Source organism: Haliotis rufescens, unplaced genomic scaffold (genome assembly GCF_023055435.1).
Source record: "Haliotis rufescens isolate VD_foot unplaced genomic scaffold, xgHalRufe1.0.p SCAF_4, whole genome shotgun sequence".
Lineage (NCBI taxonomy): Eukaryota > Metazoa > Mollusca > Gastropoda > Lepetellida > Haliotidae > Haliotis > Haliotis rufescens.
Genome location: NW_025964112.1, coordinates 63,001,812 through 63,025,583, shown reverse-complemented (window position 1 = coordinate 63,025,583; position 23,772 = coordinate 63,001,812). Strand labels below are relative to the sequence as shown.

The window sequence follows — 23,772 nt, the reverse complement described above, 5'->3', positions numbered from 1 at the left end:
TGTTTTTAAATTGTGTTCTTAAAGCCGAACTACAACTGACTTCTGACTTCAGTACATTATGTCTGGTATGTCGCTAACAATTTGACTACTGTTGCAGTGACGCGATATTTTACAGTGACTAAGTGTATTCTGTCACGTGTAAGTAGTTGTACTTCAAGTATCAGCAATAAAACTTCAGATTTCCACGCTAGTCATTAACACTTGAGGAGGTATCTCATCAGAGATGACATTTTCCTGACAACCACGAACGTTGTATTATCTATTCACAGCGGCACCAAGCGGTAATCAGTAAGACGACTGACTGTAATACAAACCTGATACTTCTGCTTAATGACTCATTGGCCCAGGTGCATAAACACTGGATCGATTGCTCAGCACAAAGTTAGGTGAATCAGTGAGCCAGCGATAGGATGACACTTTTTTTTTTTTTGGGGGGGGGGGGGGGGGGGCAAATTGTGACCATGTCATTCAGTCACAAGAACGAATGTGTTAATCGCAAACACCTTGATTCAATACTGCGTATCACTGCGTTAGCGTTATTGCAGTTTAACAGTGATTGTTTTGTATCGAACTATGCAGACAAAATTAAATATATGTGATACAAAATGCTCTAATATAATCATGTTCGTACAACTACTTGCACACACACGCACACACTGTAGCCGCTGCAGCTCGTGATTACTGTATCACTACTGTCACAGATAAACACATAGATTGTCAAACATAGCTACGTAATTCTGTCACAGATAAACACATAGATTGTCAAACATAGCTACGCAATTCTGTCACTGATAAACACATCGCTCTGTCAAACATCACTACGTAATCCTGTCACAGATAATCACATAGATTGTCAAACATAGCTACGCAATTCTGTCACAGATAAACACATCGCTCTGTCAAACATCACTACGTAATCCTGTCACAGATAATCACATAGATTGTCAAACATAGCTACGCAATTCTGTCACAGATAAACACATCGCTTTGTCAAACATCACTACGTTATCCTGTCACAGATAATCACATAGATTGTCAAACATAGCTACGCTATTCTGTCACAGATAAACACATCGCTTTGTCAAACATCACTACGCAATTCTGTCACAGATAAACACATCGCTTTGTCAAACACCACTAGGTAATCCTGACACATACAAACACATTGCTCTGTCAAACATAGCTACGTAATTCTGTCACAGATAATTACATAGATTGTCAAACATAGCTACGTAATTTTGTCACATATAAACACATCGCTTTGTCAAACATCACTACGTAATCCTGTCACAGATAAACACATCGCTTTGTCAAACATCACTACGTAATCCTGTCACATATAAACACATCGCTCTGTCATACATCACTACGTAATCCTGTCACAGATAAACACATCGCTTTGTCAAACATCACTACGTAATCCTGTCACATATAAACACATCGCTTTGTCAAACATCACTACGTAATCCTGTCACAGATTAATACATCGCTCTATCAAACAACACTACGTAACCCTGTCACAGATAAACACATTTCTCGGTCAAAAGTAACCACGTATCTCTATCACAGACAAACACATCGTACTATCAAACACAATTCCGTGAATCTGTCACAGATAAACACCTCGCTCTACCAAATATAACTTCGTACGCCTGACTCTGTCACAGATAAACACATCGCTCTATCAAATGTATTATTACTCTGTCACAGATAAACACATCGCTCTATCAAATATAACTAGTACGCTTTATTACTCTGTCACAGATAAACAAATCGCTCTGTCAAACATACCTACGTAATTCCGTCACAGATAATAACATCGCTTTATCTAACATTACTGCGTAATTCTGACTCTGTCACAGATAAATGCACAGCTCTATCAAACACAACTACGTTACTTTCAATCTGTCAAAGATATTTTATTTTCCAAAGTTGTGCTTAACCCATCTGAACCTGCATGGTTCGATTATTGACGACTTGTCGTATGGTAATAGAAAGGACGATTTTCTCTATACTGGACAGCTACTGACTAGGCAGTAATTTAAACGACCCTGAAAGTTACCGACAAAGCAACTCACAACCCACGCACTCCTTTGTGGCGAGGTGAAACTCACACGGGTTCTTCAATCTCACGATATTTTCCTTCATTCCTACGAATCATAACACGGTACTGCTCACCGTAGACCCCTCCCCAGACTTCTGTGCGAAAATAGTTCTGGTATTTAATAACTTGAAATTTGAAAATCTGGCCATGGATTTGTTGGACTCCGTGTGGATTACGCTCAGATTCACATGTGAACAACGGATTTTATATCGATTAGAAATCTTTTTCCCCCAGTTAATAATACTCGTAGTTCTTACTCTATTTTGATTATAAGATTCAATATTATGTTTGAGGTGTTGACAACTCTGTTTTCGGAACACCCAAATCAATATTCTGCGATTGGAGTTAAGACGTGGACGCTGTTCATCAAGACGATAGCGTCCAAGTATGTTATGGACGGACTGAAGAAATGACCTGCGTTATTAAAGGTGATAATCCAGATGAGACTCACAAAAATGAATGTATCGTTAGTTTTGATTGGACCAATCAGATATAACGGACACACTGATTGGCCAAGATTAGGCTGTAAACGTCGTCTACCTCATGAATTGAGCGACATTTTGCCGGGAGGCAAATCTTTAGCCCAGCGATAAATCTTTGTGACTATACAATTTCATGGATGGGGATTTTGTAAGAATGTCTCTTAATTTGGTTTAAGATTACACAGCCTGCTTAAGGAGACTGGGGAGAAAACATGGCGGTCGCTCATGGCCGGTGCTGCGGAGGCAGGGCGGTGAACGCCGGGAGTAAACCGAGATGGACAAACCCTGATGAACCCCCCTGGAGGTGTCAATTAAACACCTTTGTCAAAGGCCACTTCCCCCTGCACCAACACTTAATGTGTTACAAGTGGTATCAGCTTCCAAAATGTCAAAAAATTATCCTGTAATTGCCTGTAACAACAATGGCAAGAATGTTACATATTCGAGGAAATGAGCGAATGTTCTGGGGACTGGATAGACGGGGATGCGGACTGACGAGTGTGAGGTGGAACAGGTAATATTCTTAAAGGGAGGGTGGGTTCGGGCAAAGTGGCAGTCCCAGCCAGTTTGTTTTAAGTCGACCAATTGCCTGCAAACTCACTTTCCATTACGTACTAGAATATCAGTCTCATACTCATGGCTAATACGAGGCCATGTCGATAACTAGGCGGAGAGTGAAACATCTAAGCTGGTAAGAAACTCTGGAGTGAAGTTCATCGTTAACAACTTCTAAACATATACTCAACAACAAAAGTTCCTGTGACACCAATATTTTAGTGTATTTTTTAAACAAGTAAAGTTTGTTTTTCAATATTGTAGTTCATGTATGGAATCAAGTCACAAAAACGCTACTGCTACAGAAAAGCATGCATTCCATGCATTTCATTACCCAAGAATGGGTAGAAAAACATATGCGTTAACAGGATTCCATATGCATTGTTTAGCATCGTGCTGACAACAACCACTCAGAAAAACAACAAAATTACGCAATTATTCAACATTACGAAATGCCACGCCTGTCCAAAAATGAGCGCCTGCGAGCCATTGGTATGCTTGAAGCAGGATTGAGTCAACGTGATGTTGCAAGACAATTTAACGTCCACAGAAACACCATTTGGTGTTTATGGCAACGTTGGCAACAGACGAATGCAGTCAGAGACCATCCTCGGAGTGGCAGGCCACGCGTAACCAATAATCGACAAGACAACTGGATTCGAACAACACACCTACGAAATCGATTCCAGCCAGCAACAGTGAGTGCAAGAAGCATCCCTGGCCTTCGACGAATATCTTCTCAAACCGTACGTCGTTGCCTAAGTTGTGTAGGGATTGTCGCCAGAAGACCCGCCAGACGTCCCATTTTGACAGGAAACCACCATCAAGCACGTCTACAGTGGTGCAGACAGCGTCTACGCTGGACGGCCATGCAGTGGGGACAAGTTCTAGCGATGGACGGATTCGAGTGTATCGACGTCGAGATGAACGTTACGTCAATCATTGTGTGATGGAAGAAGATCGGTTCGGGGGCGGCAGCGTTATGGTATGGGGTGGGATTACAGCAAGACAGAGGACCCGTTTTATAGTGATAGAGGGAAATTTCAATGGACAGCGCTACCGCGACGAGATCATCGGCCCTGTTGTTCTACCGTTTTTGCGTCGTCATTGCTCAGGCATTACCTTTCAACATGACAACGCCCGGGCTCATATTGCTCGACTTGTTCAGGATTCTCTCCAACAAAACAACGTGAATGTCATCCCCTGGCCGGCTCGCTCCCCTGATCTCTCACCAATCGAGCACATATGGGATGAGTTGGATCGGCGCATTCGACGTCAACCACGTGTTCCACAGACACTCCAGGAACTTCGAAACATGCTCCAGGAGATATGGACAGATATCCCGCAGGACTTTGTGCGACGCCTGGTCCATTCCATGAGACGAAGATGCGTTGCTTGCGTTGCAACCAGAGGTGGACACATACGCTTTTGATTTGTAAATTGACATTTTTGCATGTTAATGGGGTTTTTTTTATGAAATCACGCATTTTCTGAAGTCAGTATGGCAAATTAAACCATTTGAACACTTACAGGAGTCTTTTATCTGTTGCAAATCGAAATTGTTTCAGATTTGGTAAAACACATAACTTTGCATTAAATCTTATTCAATGTCGAAGGAACTTTTGTTGTTCAGTATATTAGGGGCATTTGGGTAGCCTTGTGGTTAAGGCAGTCCCTCATCACGTCGAAGATCCGGGTTCGATTCCCCACATAGGTACAATGTGTGATGCCCATTTCTGGTGTTCCCTGCTTTGATATAGTTGGATTATTTCTAAAAGCGGCGTACAGCCCCACTCACTAACTCACTATTAAGAATTAGACGTAATATGACATAGATACAACTGCAAAGGGTATTTTTTCGTAAAATGGTTAACATGGATTCCTCCGTTTTCAATAAGCAACAGATTAAGAGTGAATGAGTGAGTTCAAATTTAAAGACACATCGGCAGTTTTTCAGCAATATCGTGACTATCAAAGGTTATACATAATAAATAGACCCGTGAAGATTCAAGGGTAGAATAGGTCTTCAGCAACCCATACGTGCCGTAAAAGGCGACTATGCTTGTCGTAAAAGGCGACTAACGGGATCGGGTGGTCAGGCTCGCAGACTTGGTTGATACATGTCATCAATTACGTGGATCAATGCTCATTATGTCAATCACTGGATTGTCTGGTCCAGACTCGATTATGTTACAGACCGCCGTCATATAGCTGGAATATTGCTGAGTGCTGAGTTCAACAACAAACAAACAAACATAATAAATACATGTAACAACAGATTAAGAGTATAGTTCATTTAATCAATGTTAAAGACTTCCATGCTTAATTAAAATGCAGTGCTGTTAATCCACTATTCGCTACCCACCGATGACCCAGACTGGAAGATAGCTATTGCCAGTTATCTGAAAACTCTTGACATATCGCAAACTACCAAATATGTCACACAATACAACATATACCATGAGCTACCAGATATATCACACACTTCCAGATATATTGCCCGCTACCAGATTTGTTAGACGCTACAAGATGTATGAAATACCACCAGATACACCACACACGACCATATCTTGTACACATTGCAAGTGACATAACACACTCCTTGACATATCATCATCTGGTTATCGCACTTATCGCCCTTGTCTTTTCAGATTTCAGATATTGAAACAAGTGTGAGTAAGTGCATATGGTTTTAGCAATATTCCAGCAAATAACGACAGAGGGCATCAGAAAGGGGTTTCACACATTGTACTCATGAGGGGGGATCAAACCCGGTCTTTGGCGCAACGGGCGAACGCTTTAACCTCTTGGATACCCTATCGCCCCTAGAAACAAGACATAGCACATACTGATACATAAAGATTGGTCACACGAACCTTCAAGTCTGGTCAATAAATAGTTTATCCCCCTCAATCCTATCCACAATAGGTGCAACCCCATATGACGGAAGCCTTCTAGGGCAATTTGCTTTTTATTTTCTTCTTGAAATTTCAAGATACTAACTTGAAATTTCAAGACGCTTTGTTGAAATTTCAAATTAATAAGCTGAAATTTCAAGTAAATATCTTGAAATTTCAACTTATTATCTCAAAATTTTAACTTTGTATCTTGAAATTTCAACATAGCATCTTGACATTTTAACACAGTATCTTAAAATTTCAAGATACTAAGTTAAAATTTCAAGTTAAAATCTTAAAGTTTCCACTTATTATCTTGAAATTCCAACTTAGTTCGTATCTTGAAATTTCAAGATAATAAAGTTTCAAGTTAAAATCTTAAAGTTTCAACTTATCATCATGAAATTTCAACTTAACATCTTGTAATTTCAACTTAGTATCTTGAATTTTCAACTTAGTATCTTGAAATTTCAACTTAGTATCTTGAAATTTCAAATGAGTATTTTGAACTTTCAACATAGAATTTTGAAATTTCAACTAAGTATCTTAAAAGTTCAAGATAATAAGTTGAAATTTCAAGTTAAAATCTTAAAGTTTCAACTTATTATCTTGAAATTTCAACTAAGCATCTTGAAATTTCAACTAAGCATCTTGAAATTTCAACTTAGCAACTTAGTATCCGTACCATCTGAATGTGTTCAGGTTTCCTGGTTGATCACATGCAAACCTCCAGTAAATACTTGATACCACATTGTGACAGGTCATCATGGCACGCCGGTCATACCCAACCCTTAAATGACCTGTTCAGGTCAGCCATTATCCATCACCTGGTAGTACACTTATTAGAAAAGGTGTGAAGATAATTTAAACACAAACGCCCTCAATTAAACAAGATAACAAGGTCTTCTTAGGCGTGTTAAACACCGCTTTAAAAACTCATATACATTCTAAAATGATGTCACATACACCTAGAGGTTTTCTTTACCTCACCCGCTAAGGTGGGGAATGTAGCGCTTGGTCGTTGGCAGATGTCACTCATTTGAATTGTAAATGATTCCGACGTCTCGTCCCACGCGTGACATGAGGCGATATGTTGACGAGAATTCACCACGAAGCAACCAGAATACACCCATTAGAGCCTCCTTAAATATGATTGTGATTCTCATGATATCTTAAGTCCCATCTGAACTCGTTCGACCTCGGAGAGGAATAAAGTCCCGGGGTCAAATGCTGTCGACGACCACTAAATCTGAAGCCCATCTCTGGGACAAATATGCAAAAATGGGAGGCGACAGATGGACTTATCTACCCATAATTATTGTAACTGTAGTAATGACATCGGCCTTTTGTAGTTTTTGTGGTCATAAAATGGATAACAATGACCTTTAAGTATACATTAAAGTATTTAACTATCATACATTATTGTTTCTGTTTACAAATTCAAGAACACTATATCCACATCAGTAGATAAGATCTTTAAATAATATTCGCACATAAGATTTACCAATTCGTCAGCACTCGCCCCTTTCCGTAATATGCAAGAAGACTTGTACCCCTATCGATGAACTTCATGTGCAAAAACACGACAAATCAATCAGAATGCGCGTATGACAAGTACTTCGGTCAAAAAATCCCTCAGGAATAATTTTTGATTTTACACATGTCTTGCATCTAAACAATATACCCAAGATACAGATAAATGAGTATAATACCGTAAGTCCCGATGTCTTATAAATAGCACGCTTCTTTTGTTAATCAAGCAATCAAATACCAACAAAAGAGACTCAGGGATCTATGCATGGGCTAGAAGCTCGAGATTTTCATGCTTACATGAAACAAGCTAAACAAAAGAAGCGAACTCATTTCCACCTGTCGCCATGGTAAACTCCCAAGCCGACCAAAAAAGAAAGGTTCAAACTGAAAACCATGTTTCATTATGCCTGATTATCGTACGCAATACCATGTGTGCGTGAAACTCAGCGTTGCAAAATGAAATTAAGAAAGTGTATCCAAATCTGTATGATATATATCTGTATATCGCTATTCGGCTTGTCCTGGAATAACACGCGTTGGTCACGAATGAAGATTTACAGCTTGAACACAGGTTATAGGTAGCACCAATTAGAACGCGAGACAGAGATTGAGTTGTTTCTCGTGTCCAACGATACTGAGTGTCCTTATCTTCCTATCATGCAGATTTAGTCCATCCTTAACATCATTCCTAGGTTCTGCAGCTTGCTTGGTTCTGTATGTTGATGGGTTCTGTATGTTGCTAGGTTCTGCAGGTTGCTAGGTTCTGCAGGTTACCGGGTTCTGCATGTTGCTAGGTTCCGCAGGTTGCTACGTTCAGTTATGTTGCTAGGTTCTGCAGGTTGCCAGGTTCTGTAGGTTGCTAGGTTCTGCAGGTTGCCAGGTTCTGCATGTTGTTGGGTTCTGCAGGTTGCAAGGTTCTGTATGTTGCTAGGTTCTGTAGGTTGCTAGGTTCTGTAGGTAGATATATTCTGTATGTTGCTAGGTTCTGTAGGTTTCAAGGTTCTGTACGTTGCTTGGTTCTGTATGTTGCTAGGTTCTGTAGGTTGCTAGGTTCAGTATGTTGCTAGGTTCTGTACGTTGCTAGGTTCTGTAGGTTGCTAGGTTCTGTACGTTGCTTGGTTCTGTACTTTGCTAGGTTCTTTATGTTGCTAGGTTCTGTACGTTGCTAGGTTCTGTATGTTGCTAGGTTCTGTACGTTGCTGGGTTCTGTAGGTTGCTAGGTTCTGTATGTTGCTAGGTTCTGTATGTTCCTAGGTTCTGTATGTTGCTAGGTTCTGTAGGTTGCGAGGTCCTGAAGCGTGCTAGGTCATTAAGAACACTTGGTGACCCGTGTTTCAGGTTGACGGCAAGACCAGTGACTTCCCGTACATTAAATATGTACACATTTAGCGTTAAAACTGATGAATTGAATATCAGTGAATCCTACATTACCTATTACGTTCAGACCACAAAATAATGTGTGAATGTCTTTGATCATACTTTCAAAGATATTTGTGAGCTTAGATTTAGACAATTACTCAGATACTGATGCAGATTAATCCATATAATCGAAGCAAACCTATCTACCACAGAACTAATTAAGGTATTTAATAAGTATTAGGAGGAAACTGTTATGTAACTATTGCGTTATCAGAATAATTGGTAAATGGGATTAGGGTGTCTACGATACAATGTCCACAAACAGAGACTGTTTCATCTGCTAGAAAAATCGAAATGCAATAGACCATAATGTCTGTTTTATTTGACTGGGAAATCAAGCGAAGTGCACGTTTGGGAGATGTAACGACATTTTATGCTGATGGTATGTGAAACTGCACTCGATGACTCTCATTCCTACTGTCCATGAGCTACATGTTTTGAGACACATAAACCTGGCATGCTAGATGATAATCTTTAACGGCCAATAAAAATGCAGAACTGCATTAACTGCGTAACACTTGTGCACTTCCGGTAAGAAAGAAAGGTGATTATGCGACTGTTAAATGGGGAACAAGGTTTGTTTGGGACATTGTTATCGATCACATAGAACGGCTGTGTCGTAACAAAATGTTCAGATCCTTCAGATTAAAGTGGTTCTGTTCTCAACGGTTGCCCAGGAACGCGGCGCGGGGAGAGGGGAAAGTGTCTTTGACCCTGTTGGAGTTTTCCCCTGGAGTACGACACAAACGGGTCAAAGTAAAATGGTTGAATGTATCTACTCCACACCACGTAGTGTTAATAGAGACACAGTGTCAGTTTCTTAGGATCACTGGTGTTGTTAATGTTTCAGAATTGTTTTAAAACTTATATTTTGTTGCCAGAAAGGAAAAAAAATAGGCTTATAGGCATATCCAGTCGTCCAATGCTTCCACGAAAACATACACGCCACGCACTGCCAGTCAATCAGTTTATATTTGTGTTCACTCATTTGAAGACTAGATTAAAACTACATACAAAATAAGATGCCGGGAAAAAGAAAGTATATACCAATTATATCGGATAAAATGAAACAAATAAGAAACTTGGTGATGTATTCCATACGGATATCAAAGTTGTATTTTAGACCTCAAGTTTGCAGTGTTTCTGAGACTGTTTTCACTCGAGTAACTCTGATATCGTTTGTAATTGTTGTCCAAATCCAATTTTCAAGTGTATACTTTTAAATTCTTTTTTTTCCCCGGCAGTTTATGTTTGGGGAATATTACACAAGTACAAACTCCCAAACCCGTTAGATTCGTTCCTCAAAAGCTGACACAGTGCAAAGTTAACAAGTTAATTTGTTGCCATCTCAAATTCACAAAATTGCGGGCCATGTAAACTGTATTTGTATGGGTTGGCTTATCCACCTCTGAAATCAGCCGCTAACGCTATAAACTGACACACGTCATTCTGAAGGTCACTAAGTCGGGTTTAAAAGATGCAAGCAGTGGAGGTTATTGTTTTATTCGGTCTGCAAAACTTGTCTGGGAATGGTAATTGGTTTCTTAACTAACCGTATAATAAATAATCACTCTGTGTGCCAGCTGCGTAAAGCCGCACATAAGTGGTAAGCCCGTTTCGGGTGCAAGTTAAACTTTTTGTAAGACCCTGGCGCAATATCTTCAGCTCCATGGCTATAAATTGTATTTCCTGTCTTTGTTTCACGATAGTGTTTGTTGTACAAAAGCGGCTGGGTTCACGGACATGTGATAAATAGGTGAGCTTGGCGAATTCAATTGCAGAAGTTCAGCGAGTAAGGTTCATTGTGGCTGTGAAAGTGATATCTCTGAGGTGGACTAACACATTATAATAGCAGTTGTCACGCTAGTAGCTTATAGTTTAAAACAGCTGTGTTCGAAGATATTCCACGAGGACAAAACAAAGTCGTACGGACTAGCCTAACTTGTTGTACTTCGATTTCAGCTGCCACACGACCATTACATTTACATAATCAGTAATAGAATGCTGGGAAAAACAAATGTGACCCCAGTCCAACTGTTCTTCATTGAACTCCGCATATAACGAAGGGAACGTTTACAACCTCTTTGATAGCCTGATCAATTACTGCTACTGTTACAAGAGATTTTACTGCACAAGGACCATCGATGTCCATGTGAATATCGGTGAATGCCCGTTGACGTTGAGCATGAGGTGGTCATGTTGAACTAAAGACGACTTGATTCCTACTACTATCATAGGGCCGTCTTCACCATTCACCTATCATCCAAATACCATTCACCCATCTACCCGTCATCTAAACACCATTCACCCATCTACCCATCATCTAAACACCATTCACCTATCTACCCGTCATCTAAACACCATTCACCCATCTACCCATCTTCTAAACACCATTCACCCATATACCCGTCATCTAAACACCATTCACCCATCTACCCATCATCTAACACCATCTACCCATCATCTACACATCATCTAAACACCATCGACCCATCATCTAAACACCATCTACACATCGTCTAAACACCATCTAAACATCTTCTAAACACCATCTAAACATCTTCTAAACACCATCTGCCATCCTGTACATCGTACCTACCAACGGTGACTCTGCTACTGGACTGATGACATTGTTGCCTTTTTGAAGCTATTCAGCTTCTCCTTCCCCTGTCTCTGCAGCAACCATCGATGGCGGACCATGTTCACACCGATCACCAAACAAGTTCCAATACATATACAGAGCGTCTGCCTTGGGAGTATAAGGTCGGTGGTTCAATTCCCGAACGCGTCAAACCAAAAGGCGTTAAAAGACGGTACTTATTGTTACCCTCCCTGGCGCTCGGCATTAAGTGGATAAACAAGGACCTGGGCCCGCTTGCACAAAGCGATCTTAGTGCTAAGATGATCTTAACTCCCATACTTTAACATAGGCTTACAATAGTCTTAGCACTAAGATCGTTTTGTGCAAGTGGGCCCTGGTCAGCTCGGAGTCACCATGCTGTGTCTAAAGGAGGTTAAACTGACACACACAGACAGACAGACAGACAGACAGACAGACACACACACACACACACACACGCACACGCACACGCACACGCACACACCAGTTCACCTCACCTCCAACATATACCAACAATGTTTGCAAACTAACTGAGGACTTCATACCGCCTGGTCGTGATTACCGTTATATTTCCCACGCTACCGCTGCCCAGTCCATTTTACGATACACTATCCTGTTACCCTGCCGAAAATACGCCGTAACTACACCCTACTTACTACAGCCAACAACGCCAATTGACAACCCCAGGCTAACGGTGTGTGTTTTGACAAGAAAAGACTCATCGCTTTTTAATGCTCTATGAGTAACGACCAACGAACTGATCTTCTGAAAGAATGCAGTGACATTAGAGTGTTGATGACTTCCTAATGCGACATAATATATTAACCGTTTCTGGGTGACTTCTTACAAATGGCTACCTTTAGTTCGGACGGGAACTGGGTGAGAAATCTGAACTGGATAAAGCCCATTGACTTCTTCCCGTTGGCTTCACATGCAACGACTGTCAATGAGTTGAAGGATATAAATACCTTTCTCCGAGGACCAGGGATATATACTACTCAAAAGAAGTTGTAGAACACCGGATTTTTTTCATCACTGCAGGCAATCTGTTACTATTCTTTAACTTCCGTTGAGTAGTATATACTGGTAGAATATCATATCTAGTCGATTGTCATGTCTTTCTTTTCAGTGAGTGAGTGAGTGAGTAAGGTTTTACGCCGCCTTTGGCAATATTCCAGCAATATCACGGCGGGAGACACCAGAAATGGGCTTCACACGTTGAACCCATGTCGGGGATCGAACCCGGGTCTTCAGTGTGACGAGCGAACGCTTTAACCACAAGGCTAACCGACTGCCCCTTTCTTTTCAGAGAATATCTGATATATTATGTATCCGTTGTATCCTAATCGGTGGAATATGCCATGTTTATATCGTTATTCAGACCGTGGAATATGTCATGTATGTACCACTATTCAGTCGGTGGAATATATCATGTATAAATCGTTATTCAATCGGTGGAATATGTCATGTACCGTTATTCAGTAGGTGGAATATACCATGTATTTGCCGTTATTCAGTCGATGAAATATTCCGTGTATACATCTGTATTCAGAAGGTTAGATATGTCAATGAATCGTTAATCTGGAAATGTGTTAATCCTCAGCATTTCTCTGTCATTTCGTAAATTCATGCTGTATAGCGTTGTGTCTGTATTACTGCATATGCTACAGAGGTGAGGTGAAATGGGATTTAACGTCGAGTCCAAGATTTTTGCACTTATATAGCGACGTGCATGCAAGTACGCGCGCGCGTGTGTGTGTGTGTGTGTGTGTGTGTGTGTGTGTGTGTGTGTGACTGCTTCTACTTGTCCTGACTGATGCCGATATATAGTGCTAGCTCACTGAGATGCCATGCCGCAGTTTAACATGAATACCCCACTTAGACACAGTATACTGACTCCGAGCCGACCAGTCCTTGTTTTAGCCCATAAATGCCGAGCGCCAGACAGGGTAACAACAAGTACCACCTTTAAACGTCTTTTGGCATGACGCGGCCGGGGATCGAACTCCGGACCTTCCGCTCTCCGGGCGGACGCTCTACCACAAGACCACGGAGGCGGTCTCATATGCCACAGAACACGAGGGTTACCAGATGCGATAATAACACTAAGAATATAATAACTCCAATCCGGGAGATCAGGATATCAGAAGATTTATGATCAATACTAATATATGAAGCCTTGAATAAAATATCACTGACAGCGGTCATGTCATTCAAAGATTCCTCTCATACTTCAGCAAATGTAATTTAACAAATGATGAATCGCAAAATACAACAATGTTTAGGCAACACATTTCACTGCATCAGTAATAGATGAATCTACCTTATCAAAATGCATAGCACTAAAGGCATCTACCAAAGCATAAACCGCGTTAAGTTTCAACATGGAAATAAAATCGTTACAGAAAAATGAATAATAGCTATCGATAGATATAGCATTTCAAACCCGCGCGGCCCTATTGCCTCAACTCAACCAGTCGAAAAGAAAGGCGAGGGAAAAAAATGTGTCTTTGCATTTCAACTGATAAGAGCAGTGAATGAGTTATGAGACTACAAAATCACTTGTTTATTTTTTCTATTTCGTTATTAATGCGTGTAAAGTACACCGTCTTTTCCTTCATGTCGACCGGATGATGAATTATGACACCGGCTCAGATATAGACACAACTTGGGGATCACCAGATAATCTTTGTGTAAATCAAGTCTTTAATATTACCAAACAACCGTGATCACTTGTTTGGAGTTACCTTATCGCCCACTCCCGTATCGACAGTCTAATTGAATCCTTTTCTGTTCAAATCGTTTATCAAAGCAATTTTCCGATAATCCGCGATTCGCTTTAATTTCTTGATTATATTTTATATGACTTAGCTCCTCCCAATGCATTAAGGATTGAAATGTATGGAGACCTTGCCAGGTCATAAATTGCAAAGCGTACCATTCAGCGTGTTACACTGGGGTGTTTGAGCAATGCTTGCGAATGGTTTGATTTGAATATCTGGTTGTCATTGTTCTGAATTTACTTGATTGCACTTGGTGGTTTGGATTCTTTATTATTCTTATAATATTTATTTTGAAACGTTTGAATGGATTCTTTCCTCACAGATCAAGCTGAGACGCCGTAATATAACAGAACCACGTGGTCTCAAACCCAACTCACTCACTGTATGGCAGTGTTCACGCTTCGCTTTAACTCTCCACAAGACAAGAGGGATGTCTGACAAGAGAGATGTCTTCAACTTTCCAATAGTTAACTTTCCCTTTATGTCGAGCAATATTCAAGCAGCTCCAGTCTTTGGTGTCTACATTTCACAACTTTTTAGGTACAGTCGAGCATGTTCTTTCTTCCAAGATTTCAAAGAGTGTCAAACGACTCCTGCTGATAAGTTTTTTGGTCAGGGTTACAACATTCAAGGCCTCAGTAAAGCTTTCCAAAAGTTTGATGGAAGACACGTGGAGGATATTTCCAAATGTGACACATCAGTGACAAAAATGATGTCAGATGCAATTCCTTATGTTGAGTTGTATCATATGTTCCTGTGTTTTAAGAGGTGAACAATTGGCTTGACTTTGCATGTGTTTGTGACGGGTGCAACCGATTGAGCAGGATACGCTCACCTTTTTCGAACACATAGTATCATCATTATCTGCTAGTGATTCATAAACAAATGTTACTGATATATTCGCACTCGTACAATAATTAAGGTAATGATTTTGTCGCTTTCGTGTCAGAAAAATAATCATATAAATACGTCATATACACATCTGTTCAAGCAGATGCACCGAAAATATTTCTTCTCGTAAAACAAGTAACAAACTTACAGAAAAAGATGAATCAATCAATTGCTCAAATCAGCAATAGTACAGCTATATCATGAAAGTACAATAATCGAGTTTGGACCAGAAAAACCTAACCACAAGGATTTTTTTGTTGGTTTGTTGTTTAACCCCGCACTCAGCAATATTCCAGCTATATGGCGGCGGTCTGTAAATAATCGAGCCTGGACCAGACAATCCAGTGATTGACATCGTGAGCATCAATCCAAGCAATTGTAATACGCTGACATGCATCAACCAAGTCAGCGAGCCTGACCACCTGATCCCTTTCGTCGCCTACAAGCATAGTTGCCTCTTACGGAAAGCATGGGCCGCTGAAGACCTATTCTAATCCGTACCTTCACGGGTCAAATCACAAAGGGGTGACCCACGTTTAGAATCCAAACTATCCAGTTACGAAAACCTACAAGGGCCAATGGCCGCTCCCACCGTACTATCAATACTATGTGCCCGTTTAGTCGTTTGTTCAACAAACTTCAGCAATTGTGCCCCGATATCCCAGACTGTCTCCGTGGTCCAGTTAATAGAGTGTCTACCCTGAGAGGGAAGGTCGAGTCTCGATCTCCGGCTGCGTTATACGTTATAAGATAGTACTTCTTTCCCTGCCTGGTGCTCGGCATTAAGGGGCTAAAACAAGGACTGGAGTCGGAGTCAGTATTATGTGTCTAAGTGGGGTGTCCATGTTAAACGGCATGGTATCTAGCTGGACTAGCACTAAACTGACGCTAACAAGCAGCCACACACACGTGCATGCATGTCGCCATGTAAGTACAATAATCTTGATCGCGACGTTAATCTTAATTCAACCTCCCATCACCCCGCATCTCCACGCACTGTGGTATTCACACACGGACAACGATATCACACATCCGCATCATCTACACACCCGCTACAGATTCCCCACATATCGTAGGCACCTTAAACACCCGAATAAACCCATACTCGTGAAGATCCGGGGTAGAATAGGTCTTCAGCAACCCATGCTGTAAAAGGCGATTATGCTTGTCCTAAAAGGCAACTAACGGGATCGGGTGGTCAGGCTCGCTTACTTGGTCGATGCATGTCATCGTATCCCAATTGCGTTGCGTGGGTGGATGCTCATGATGTCAATCACTGGATTGTCTGGTCCAGACTCGATTATTTACAGACCGCCGTCATATAGCTGGAATATTGCTGAGTGCGGCGTTAAACAACAAACCGAATAAACCTTGAATTAACGAGAAATTCCAAGACAAAAACTAAACACCTGAACTGATTACAGTGACAGTGCGTCTGGTTCAGGAAAACTGATATTTCTAGCTGAGAATGGTTAAGAAAGGCAACACTCTGAATAAACGCAGTGGAACTAAACTCCGTGAGTTTTGTCAAGGTTTTACGGTACACAACGCCAGGTGTAGTAGGCGGTGTGTGCACCTTTGATCAACACATTTACCTGTCAGGTGCAAAGGTAAATTAGGACAACATAACAAAGTTGATCACGTAATATGCCTATGATAAATGTTCTCTTGAAACCTGGCGGCCGTGTTTCTCAAGCGTCCTGCAATATCACTAAAGCCAAATCGGATCAATATACATCTGAAATGTTATATATATGGCATGCTTTTGGAAGCAAACCTTGAATATCGCTTCAGGTCAACATATACCGGGAATGTTATTGAATGCAAATACGAAATGTATGTCTGTGTCTGTGTGTGTGTCTGTGTCTCAGTGTGTGTCTCTGTGTGTGTCTGTGTCTACGTGTGTGTCTGTGTCTCTGTGTGTCTGTGTCTACGTGTGTCTGTGTGTGTCTGTGTGTGTGTCTGTGTCTTTGTGTGTGTCTGTGTGTGTGTCTGTCTCTCTGTGTGTCTGTGTCTACGTGTGTCTGTGTGTGTCTGTGTCTTTGTGTGTGTCTCTGTGTGTGTCTGTGTCTACGTGTGTGTGTCTGTGTCTCTCTGTGTGTCTGTGTCTACGTGTGTCTGTGTGTGTCTGTGTCTCTGTGTGTGTCTCTGTGTGTGTTTCTGTGTGTGTCTCTGTGTCTACGTGTGTCTGTGTGTGTGTCTGTGTCTCTGTGTGTGTCTCTGTGTCTACGTGTCTACGTGTGTCCGTGTGTGTGTCTGTGTGTGTCTCTGTGTGTGTCTCTGTGTCTCTGTGTGTCTGTGTGTCTGTGTGTGTGGCTGTGGCTGTGTTTGTCTGAACAAACTAGTTTTCAACATAAAAAGATTAATCAAGCATACATTTAAATGCTTAGGACCGCCTCCGTGGTCTAGTGGTAGATCGTCTGTCCTGAGTGCGGAAGGTCGGGAGTTCGATCCCCGGCCGCGTCATACCAAAGACGTAAAAAGACTTGTTTCCCTGTCTGGCGCTCGGCATTTATGGGCTAAACCAAGGACTGGTCGGTTCGGAGTCAGTATACTGTGTCTGAGTGGGATATTCATGTTAAACTGCGGCCTGGCACCTTAGTGGGCTAGCACTATAAAATCGGACTAGTACAATCAGCCACACACATACACGTGCATTCACATCACTATATAAGTGCAATACTATTGAACGTTTTCAAACTCATTTCACTTCACTCCACCTTAAAATGCTTCGACAAAATACGATCTAATATTTTGCAATACACGTCTCCTTCATCAAACATGTTTTTTTCCTTTTTAAGATAAACATAAAAATATAACATTTTATAGGCGTTTCCAGTTGAACTATGCACTGTGTCAAAATGTTACAGTACTGTTTTATCAGCCAATTCATGACAACAATGTCGTGTCACTTGGCCTATCGATATCGCAGGGTTGTCAACTACACATATATGGAACTGTGTGACCACATGGCCATAAGCTGACAGCAGCGCTGCCACTCCAACGGGGATTTCACTGTACAGCCCTTCTTATCAATCGCGCCAGGTTCCGACGGGGTTCATTGATAAATTTGTCAATCGTGATAACTCCCTCACCACCGACTGCAATGGAGGCACGCCGGATCGTGTAAAGCATGTAGCGCTATGTGCAGGCTGCGGAGGCGTTGCATCCGTACATTACTTGGTGATTAGAATCTCCTTCTGGTGGACTCTGTTATGACATTTGTGGTAACACCAGATTGTTATCTCTGATAGAAATGACACGACGCTCAACGATAGCGAAAACATCCATAACGTTATGCTGAACCTTTATACTCTACAAAGGTATGACTTTAATTGAGTGATATACGTCATTTTTCACCTGTATCACCCTGTTTCGCTGTTTTAGAACAGTTATCTCCCCCTTGAAAAAGACATGGCTCAGGTTTTCATCCACGAATATCATTTGGTCTGCCATGAATATTTAACTAAAATCGAGATTTCCACATACGCACTAACAATTTAGAAAAAAATCAAAACTATACTGAAAACCCTTATCAAAATTTTGACTGGAAATGAATAACAAGAAATCGATTTGGGCAGTAAAATACGAATGAGATTCGAACCCGTACATCATTGTTGTGTTCAATAATCTCGTACCTAAACACGAAGAACAACTTAATTTCATTTTTGTGTCCATTTTGCCAAATATTACACAAATTCGAATATGCGTTTTCAGAGCGCGTCAATATAGTTAGATCTGCCACAGATGATGCATTTAAACAAATCAGAACCCTGGATAATATTTTAAGACACACAACTCGCAACATTGTATTGCTTCAGTGTAGCTGTAGGGTCCTCGAGCCACCTGGCCTGCACGGCAACCCATGTCCACCTGTCCTGTCAGCGCACTATCAACACCTGCCAATCAAGCGCCTCGCCCGCTGGTGACAGGTAAGGGCAGGTATACCAGAGATACGTAAACAACATGGAGCGCTTTGTACTATGAACACAGTAGGAATGAATCGATCAGCAAAATATGGAGACAATTTCTCCTTGGTCTAAAGGGCCCTGATGAGGTGACATAAAATGGTATGTAGTAGTAGTAGTAGTAGTAGTAGTAGTAGTAGTAGTAGTAGTAGTAGTAGTAGTAGTAGTAGTAGTAGGAGGAGGAGGAGGAGGAGGAGGAGTTGTACTTGTAGCATTATTATTATTATTATTATTATTATTATTATTATTATATGAGTAAGTGGGGGCGATAGCAAGACTAAAATTTCAAATAATATGTAGGGAATATTCAATACTCAACAGTATTCCAGTTATATGACGGTGGCAATAACAATAGTTATTACATTACATGGTAACTTTAAGGCGTATAATGTTGCACTCAGATTTTAGACTCAACCACACATACCCGTACGTTTATCTGTTCAGGTAAACACGCCTTCACGATCATCTTCAACAACTGTCTGCGACTGCATTTACACGCTTTTCAACCCTCAATTATAGATTTCCGTATCCGGTCACGTGACAGGAAACGACCCGTGTCTTTCAAGGGAGACCACTCCCTGCAGCTGGAATATTTTCACTGCTGATGGCGGGCGCGAGCATCATGACGTCAATGTGTAACAGAATTAACAGCATTAATAACATAATGTACCGTTGCTCCTGTGACTAAATGTGACAGTTTGTGTTTCAGGCACTCTAGGCTCCTCCCTCTCAAAGTTACAGAGATCACAAGAAAGAAAACCACAAGCTTTCGACATGAAGTCGACTGTGTGCCCGAAACCTGTTGAACCGAAACTGAAAATCACACAAATATACTTATTATTTATTTTCTGAGCATTGATGCTTGTGCATTGAGTTTCAGAGTTTCTTCCCCAACTACATGTCTTAATTTATTCTTGTATTGTAATGTGAAAAACAGACAAATGTTGAGATACACAAAATAACTTTTCATTTTTTATAACGTCGATTTCCAAATACTATATTTTTTCACGACCCTTCCCAAATCCTGTCGTGTCATCCATCACCTACTATCTCGTATCAACCCACATAATAAACGCCCGTTCACTTAGTTCTAAATCTTCGTTAAAATGTTAAAAAGAATTGCATGGCTGTATTTACATAAATACCTGCCTGAAAACTCACTTCCCTGTACACGGTAGTGAACAAACAGATAAACGCCCCGTTGGGGGTGGTAATGGTGAGGTGGGTACGTCGTCCAGAAGATGAGCAGACATGATGTAACACACGGACATCCTGTACACCGCTACTTAGTCCTGCAAACACTTCAACGTTAAGTAGACATTTTAACGGTCTGACGTCACATGGGTGTAACGACAATGTAAGCTATCACGGCCACGTGGTTTACCGAGTGAAGAGGCTCTAGCCAGTTCATACATCTATGATTACAGGAACACTATTTTGAAACGATGTAGTAATTGTATAACACAAACGGTATGATGTAAATAAGGCGTAATACATCATTATCCGAGACTTCCGGACAGCGGTTCCTTTTCTCGAAGGGGCGGTCGGGTAGCCTTGTGGTTAAAGCGTTCGCTCGTCACGCCTAAGACCCGGGTTCGATTCCCGACATGGGTACAATGTGTGGAGCCCATTTCTGGTGTCCCCCGCCGTGATATTGCTGGAATATTGCTAAAAGCGGCGTAAAACCAAACTCACTCACTCACTCACCTTTTCTCGAAGAGTGTGAGGTCGTCACCACGTCATAGCAAATATGGTTTACAGTAATAATATAATAAACTTATTCATATACAGTTATACAGCTGTCAACTGCACAATATACGCTGGCGGGCAAAAGTATACACTTGAAAATTGGATTTGACCAAAACATTACAAACGTTATCAAAACATTACTCGGCTAAAAACAGTCGCCGAAACACTGCAAACTTAAGATCCAAACGCAGCTATGATATCCGCATCAAATAAATAACAATTTTTAGTTACCATCAAACATGAGTATAATATTTCTTTTGTCCTGTAGTTTATATTATATGAATCATTGCCGTCGGGGTACGATGACACACAATCAACCAAGCCAACGGTTTGACCTCCATTAAGTCTCCCTTTGCGACACACATGTTACTGATGACCTAATCTCGCACAGCATCCCGGGGGGCTATCGCTGTGACGATTACTTTCACCGATGTAAAGCTCGCGTTAACTGCACACACTATATCATATTAATAGTTGTCATCGCGTCAGATATGTCGATTACTGCTCAACATAAGGCCCGTGGAAACTGTACAGCAAGTATCTTATGAATAACTGTTTCATCAGATATGAAAATAACCGTTACATATAAATGGTATTAATATTTGTCCACCGGTAGATAATATATCAATTCATGTTTTCTTTTAGTAAGTGAGTGAGTATGGTTTTATGCCGCTTTTAGCAATATTCCAGCAATATCATGGCGGGGGACACTAGAAATGGGCTTCACACATTGTACCCATGTCGGGAATGGAACCCGGGTCTTAGGCGTGACGAGCGAACGTTTTAACCACTAGGCCGACCGCCCCCTCATGTTTTCTTTAAAAATATCCTTTGCTCTGAATACAATAACACCAACGAACTATTCTGTGCACTAAAATCTCTTGTCACTTCCCAGAAAAGTGTTTTAAACAATTATCACTGTTAGAACTGATACCAGTGTCTGCCATAAAGAGTCGCTGGGAGTGGTCAAGCTCGAGTCGGAGAATGTGCTTGCGCTTGTGCGCGTGCGTGTGCGTTTATGCATGTGCGTGTGCGTTTATGCATGTTCCTGTGCCTGTGCGTTTGTGCATGTGCATGATGACACACCAGCACCAGCTACACGCAACGTATAGTAGTATGATTATTTACGGAAGTACATTCCAATTATAAATGTAAGTTTAAACAAATATGCATCCACGAGGCGGAAGTGAGCTAGATTTAAGGTTTTTAAAGTGATATTTCCATAAGCAATTAAAGAAAGTGACAAACCGCCAAATTATATTTAGCACAGACAACAAGTAGTTTATTTTGGGATTTGTGTCTAACATCGACGTGATGTTTAGCCAGTTAACGTTTTTCTTTTCTTCCTGTTAGTGGATGAATATTGTTTAACGCCGTATCAGCAATTGTACAGCTTTTTTCAGCGAACTTCCTTTCAGTTCACAGGTACGTGCAGACATATGTCTACAGGAGGTATAGCTATACGATTCTATAATTATGGTACGATAAAATATCTCCGTTCATACAAACAGAAATACACACAAAAATACAGCAATATTTTGAAATTACTACTTTTGGCAAGAAACGGAAACGCAGGTGACACGTTGACAGTTCCCATAGCAACACAATGTCAGTCAAGATATAAGGGAGACGTAGCTGTGTCATGAGCACGCACGTAAAGAATGTTTTGGCCTTGAACGACGTACTTCCGGTGTCGCTGGGACACTCGCTCGCATTCTGACTCAGGATAAGAAGAATACAATAGACATTCATTCACGTGCTTTGCCCATGGGATCTACACAGTCACACATCAGTGTGTGCGGGACAGAATGTGTGCACGTGTGTCTGTGTAACAGTGTGTTCGAAATGTGTGTGTGGACAAACGACGAATATGTGACCGTCCTGTCCCCCTGGGAAATCTTTTTCCATATTCAAATAATTTCACCATATGCTCGTCGAACATCATGAGACCACCGGATGTCGTTGCTGATGTGACTTTCTTCTGGCAGACTATGCGATGGCACGCCACACACTCTAACATGATGATATCACGATGGCACGCCACACACACAACCATGATGATATCAAGATGGCACCCCCACACACTTTACCGTGATGATATCAAGATGGCACGCCAAACACTCTACCATGATGATATCACGATGGCACGTCACACACTCTACCAGCTTGAAATCAAGATGGCATGCCATACACTCTACCAGGGTGATATCAAGATGGCACGCCACACACTTTACCGTGATGATATCAAGATGGCACGCCACACGCACAACCATGATGATATTAAGATGGCATGCCACACACTTTACCGTGATGATATCAAGATGGCACGCCTCACACTCTACCAGCATGATATCAAGATGGCACGCCTCACATCCTACCGTGATGACATCAAGAAGGCACGCCACACACTCTACCAGGATGATATCAAGATGGCACGCCACACACTCAACCATGCTTCCATTAAGATGGCACGCCACACACCTTACCGTGATGATATCAAGATGGCACGCCATACTCTGACATGATGATATCAAGATAGCACGCCGTACACTCTACCATGATGATATCAAGATCGGACGCCACACACTCTACCAGGATGATATCAAGTTGGCACGCCACACACTCTACCAGGATGATATCAAGATAGCACGCCACACACTCTACCAGGATGATATCAAGATGGCACGTCACACACTCAACCATGCTTCCATTAAGATGGCACGCCACACACCTTACCGTGATGATATCAAGATGGCACGCCATACTCTGAC

The 23,772-nt window shown here is 41.4% G+C and overlaps 2 protein-coding genes across 5 annotated transcripts in view; one reads left to right on the top strand and one right to left on the bottom strand.

Moving 5' to 3' along the window:
* LOC125372290 overlaps positions 1-20,058 on the top strand; it is a gene marked incomplete at its 5' end in the record, with an annotated part of 46,631 nt that extends 26,573 nt beyond the window's left edge. The window contains one exon of the mRNA XM_048381612.1: positions 19,962-20,058. Coding sequence (XP_048237569.1) covers positions 19,962-20,058 — 97 coding nt within the window. The remainder of the gene's footprint in view (positions 1-19,961) is intronic.
* LOC124112190 (sonic hedgehog protein A-like) overlaps positions 1-23,772 on the bottom strand; it is a 157,871-nt gene that overhangs the window by 93,587 nt on the left and 40,512 nt on the right. The window lies entirely within an intron of this gene.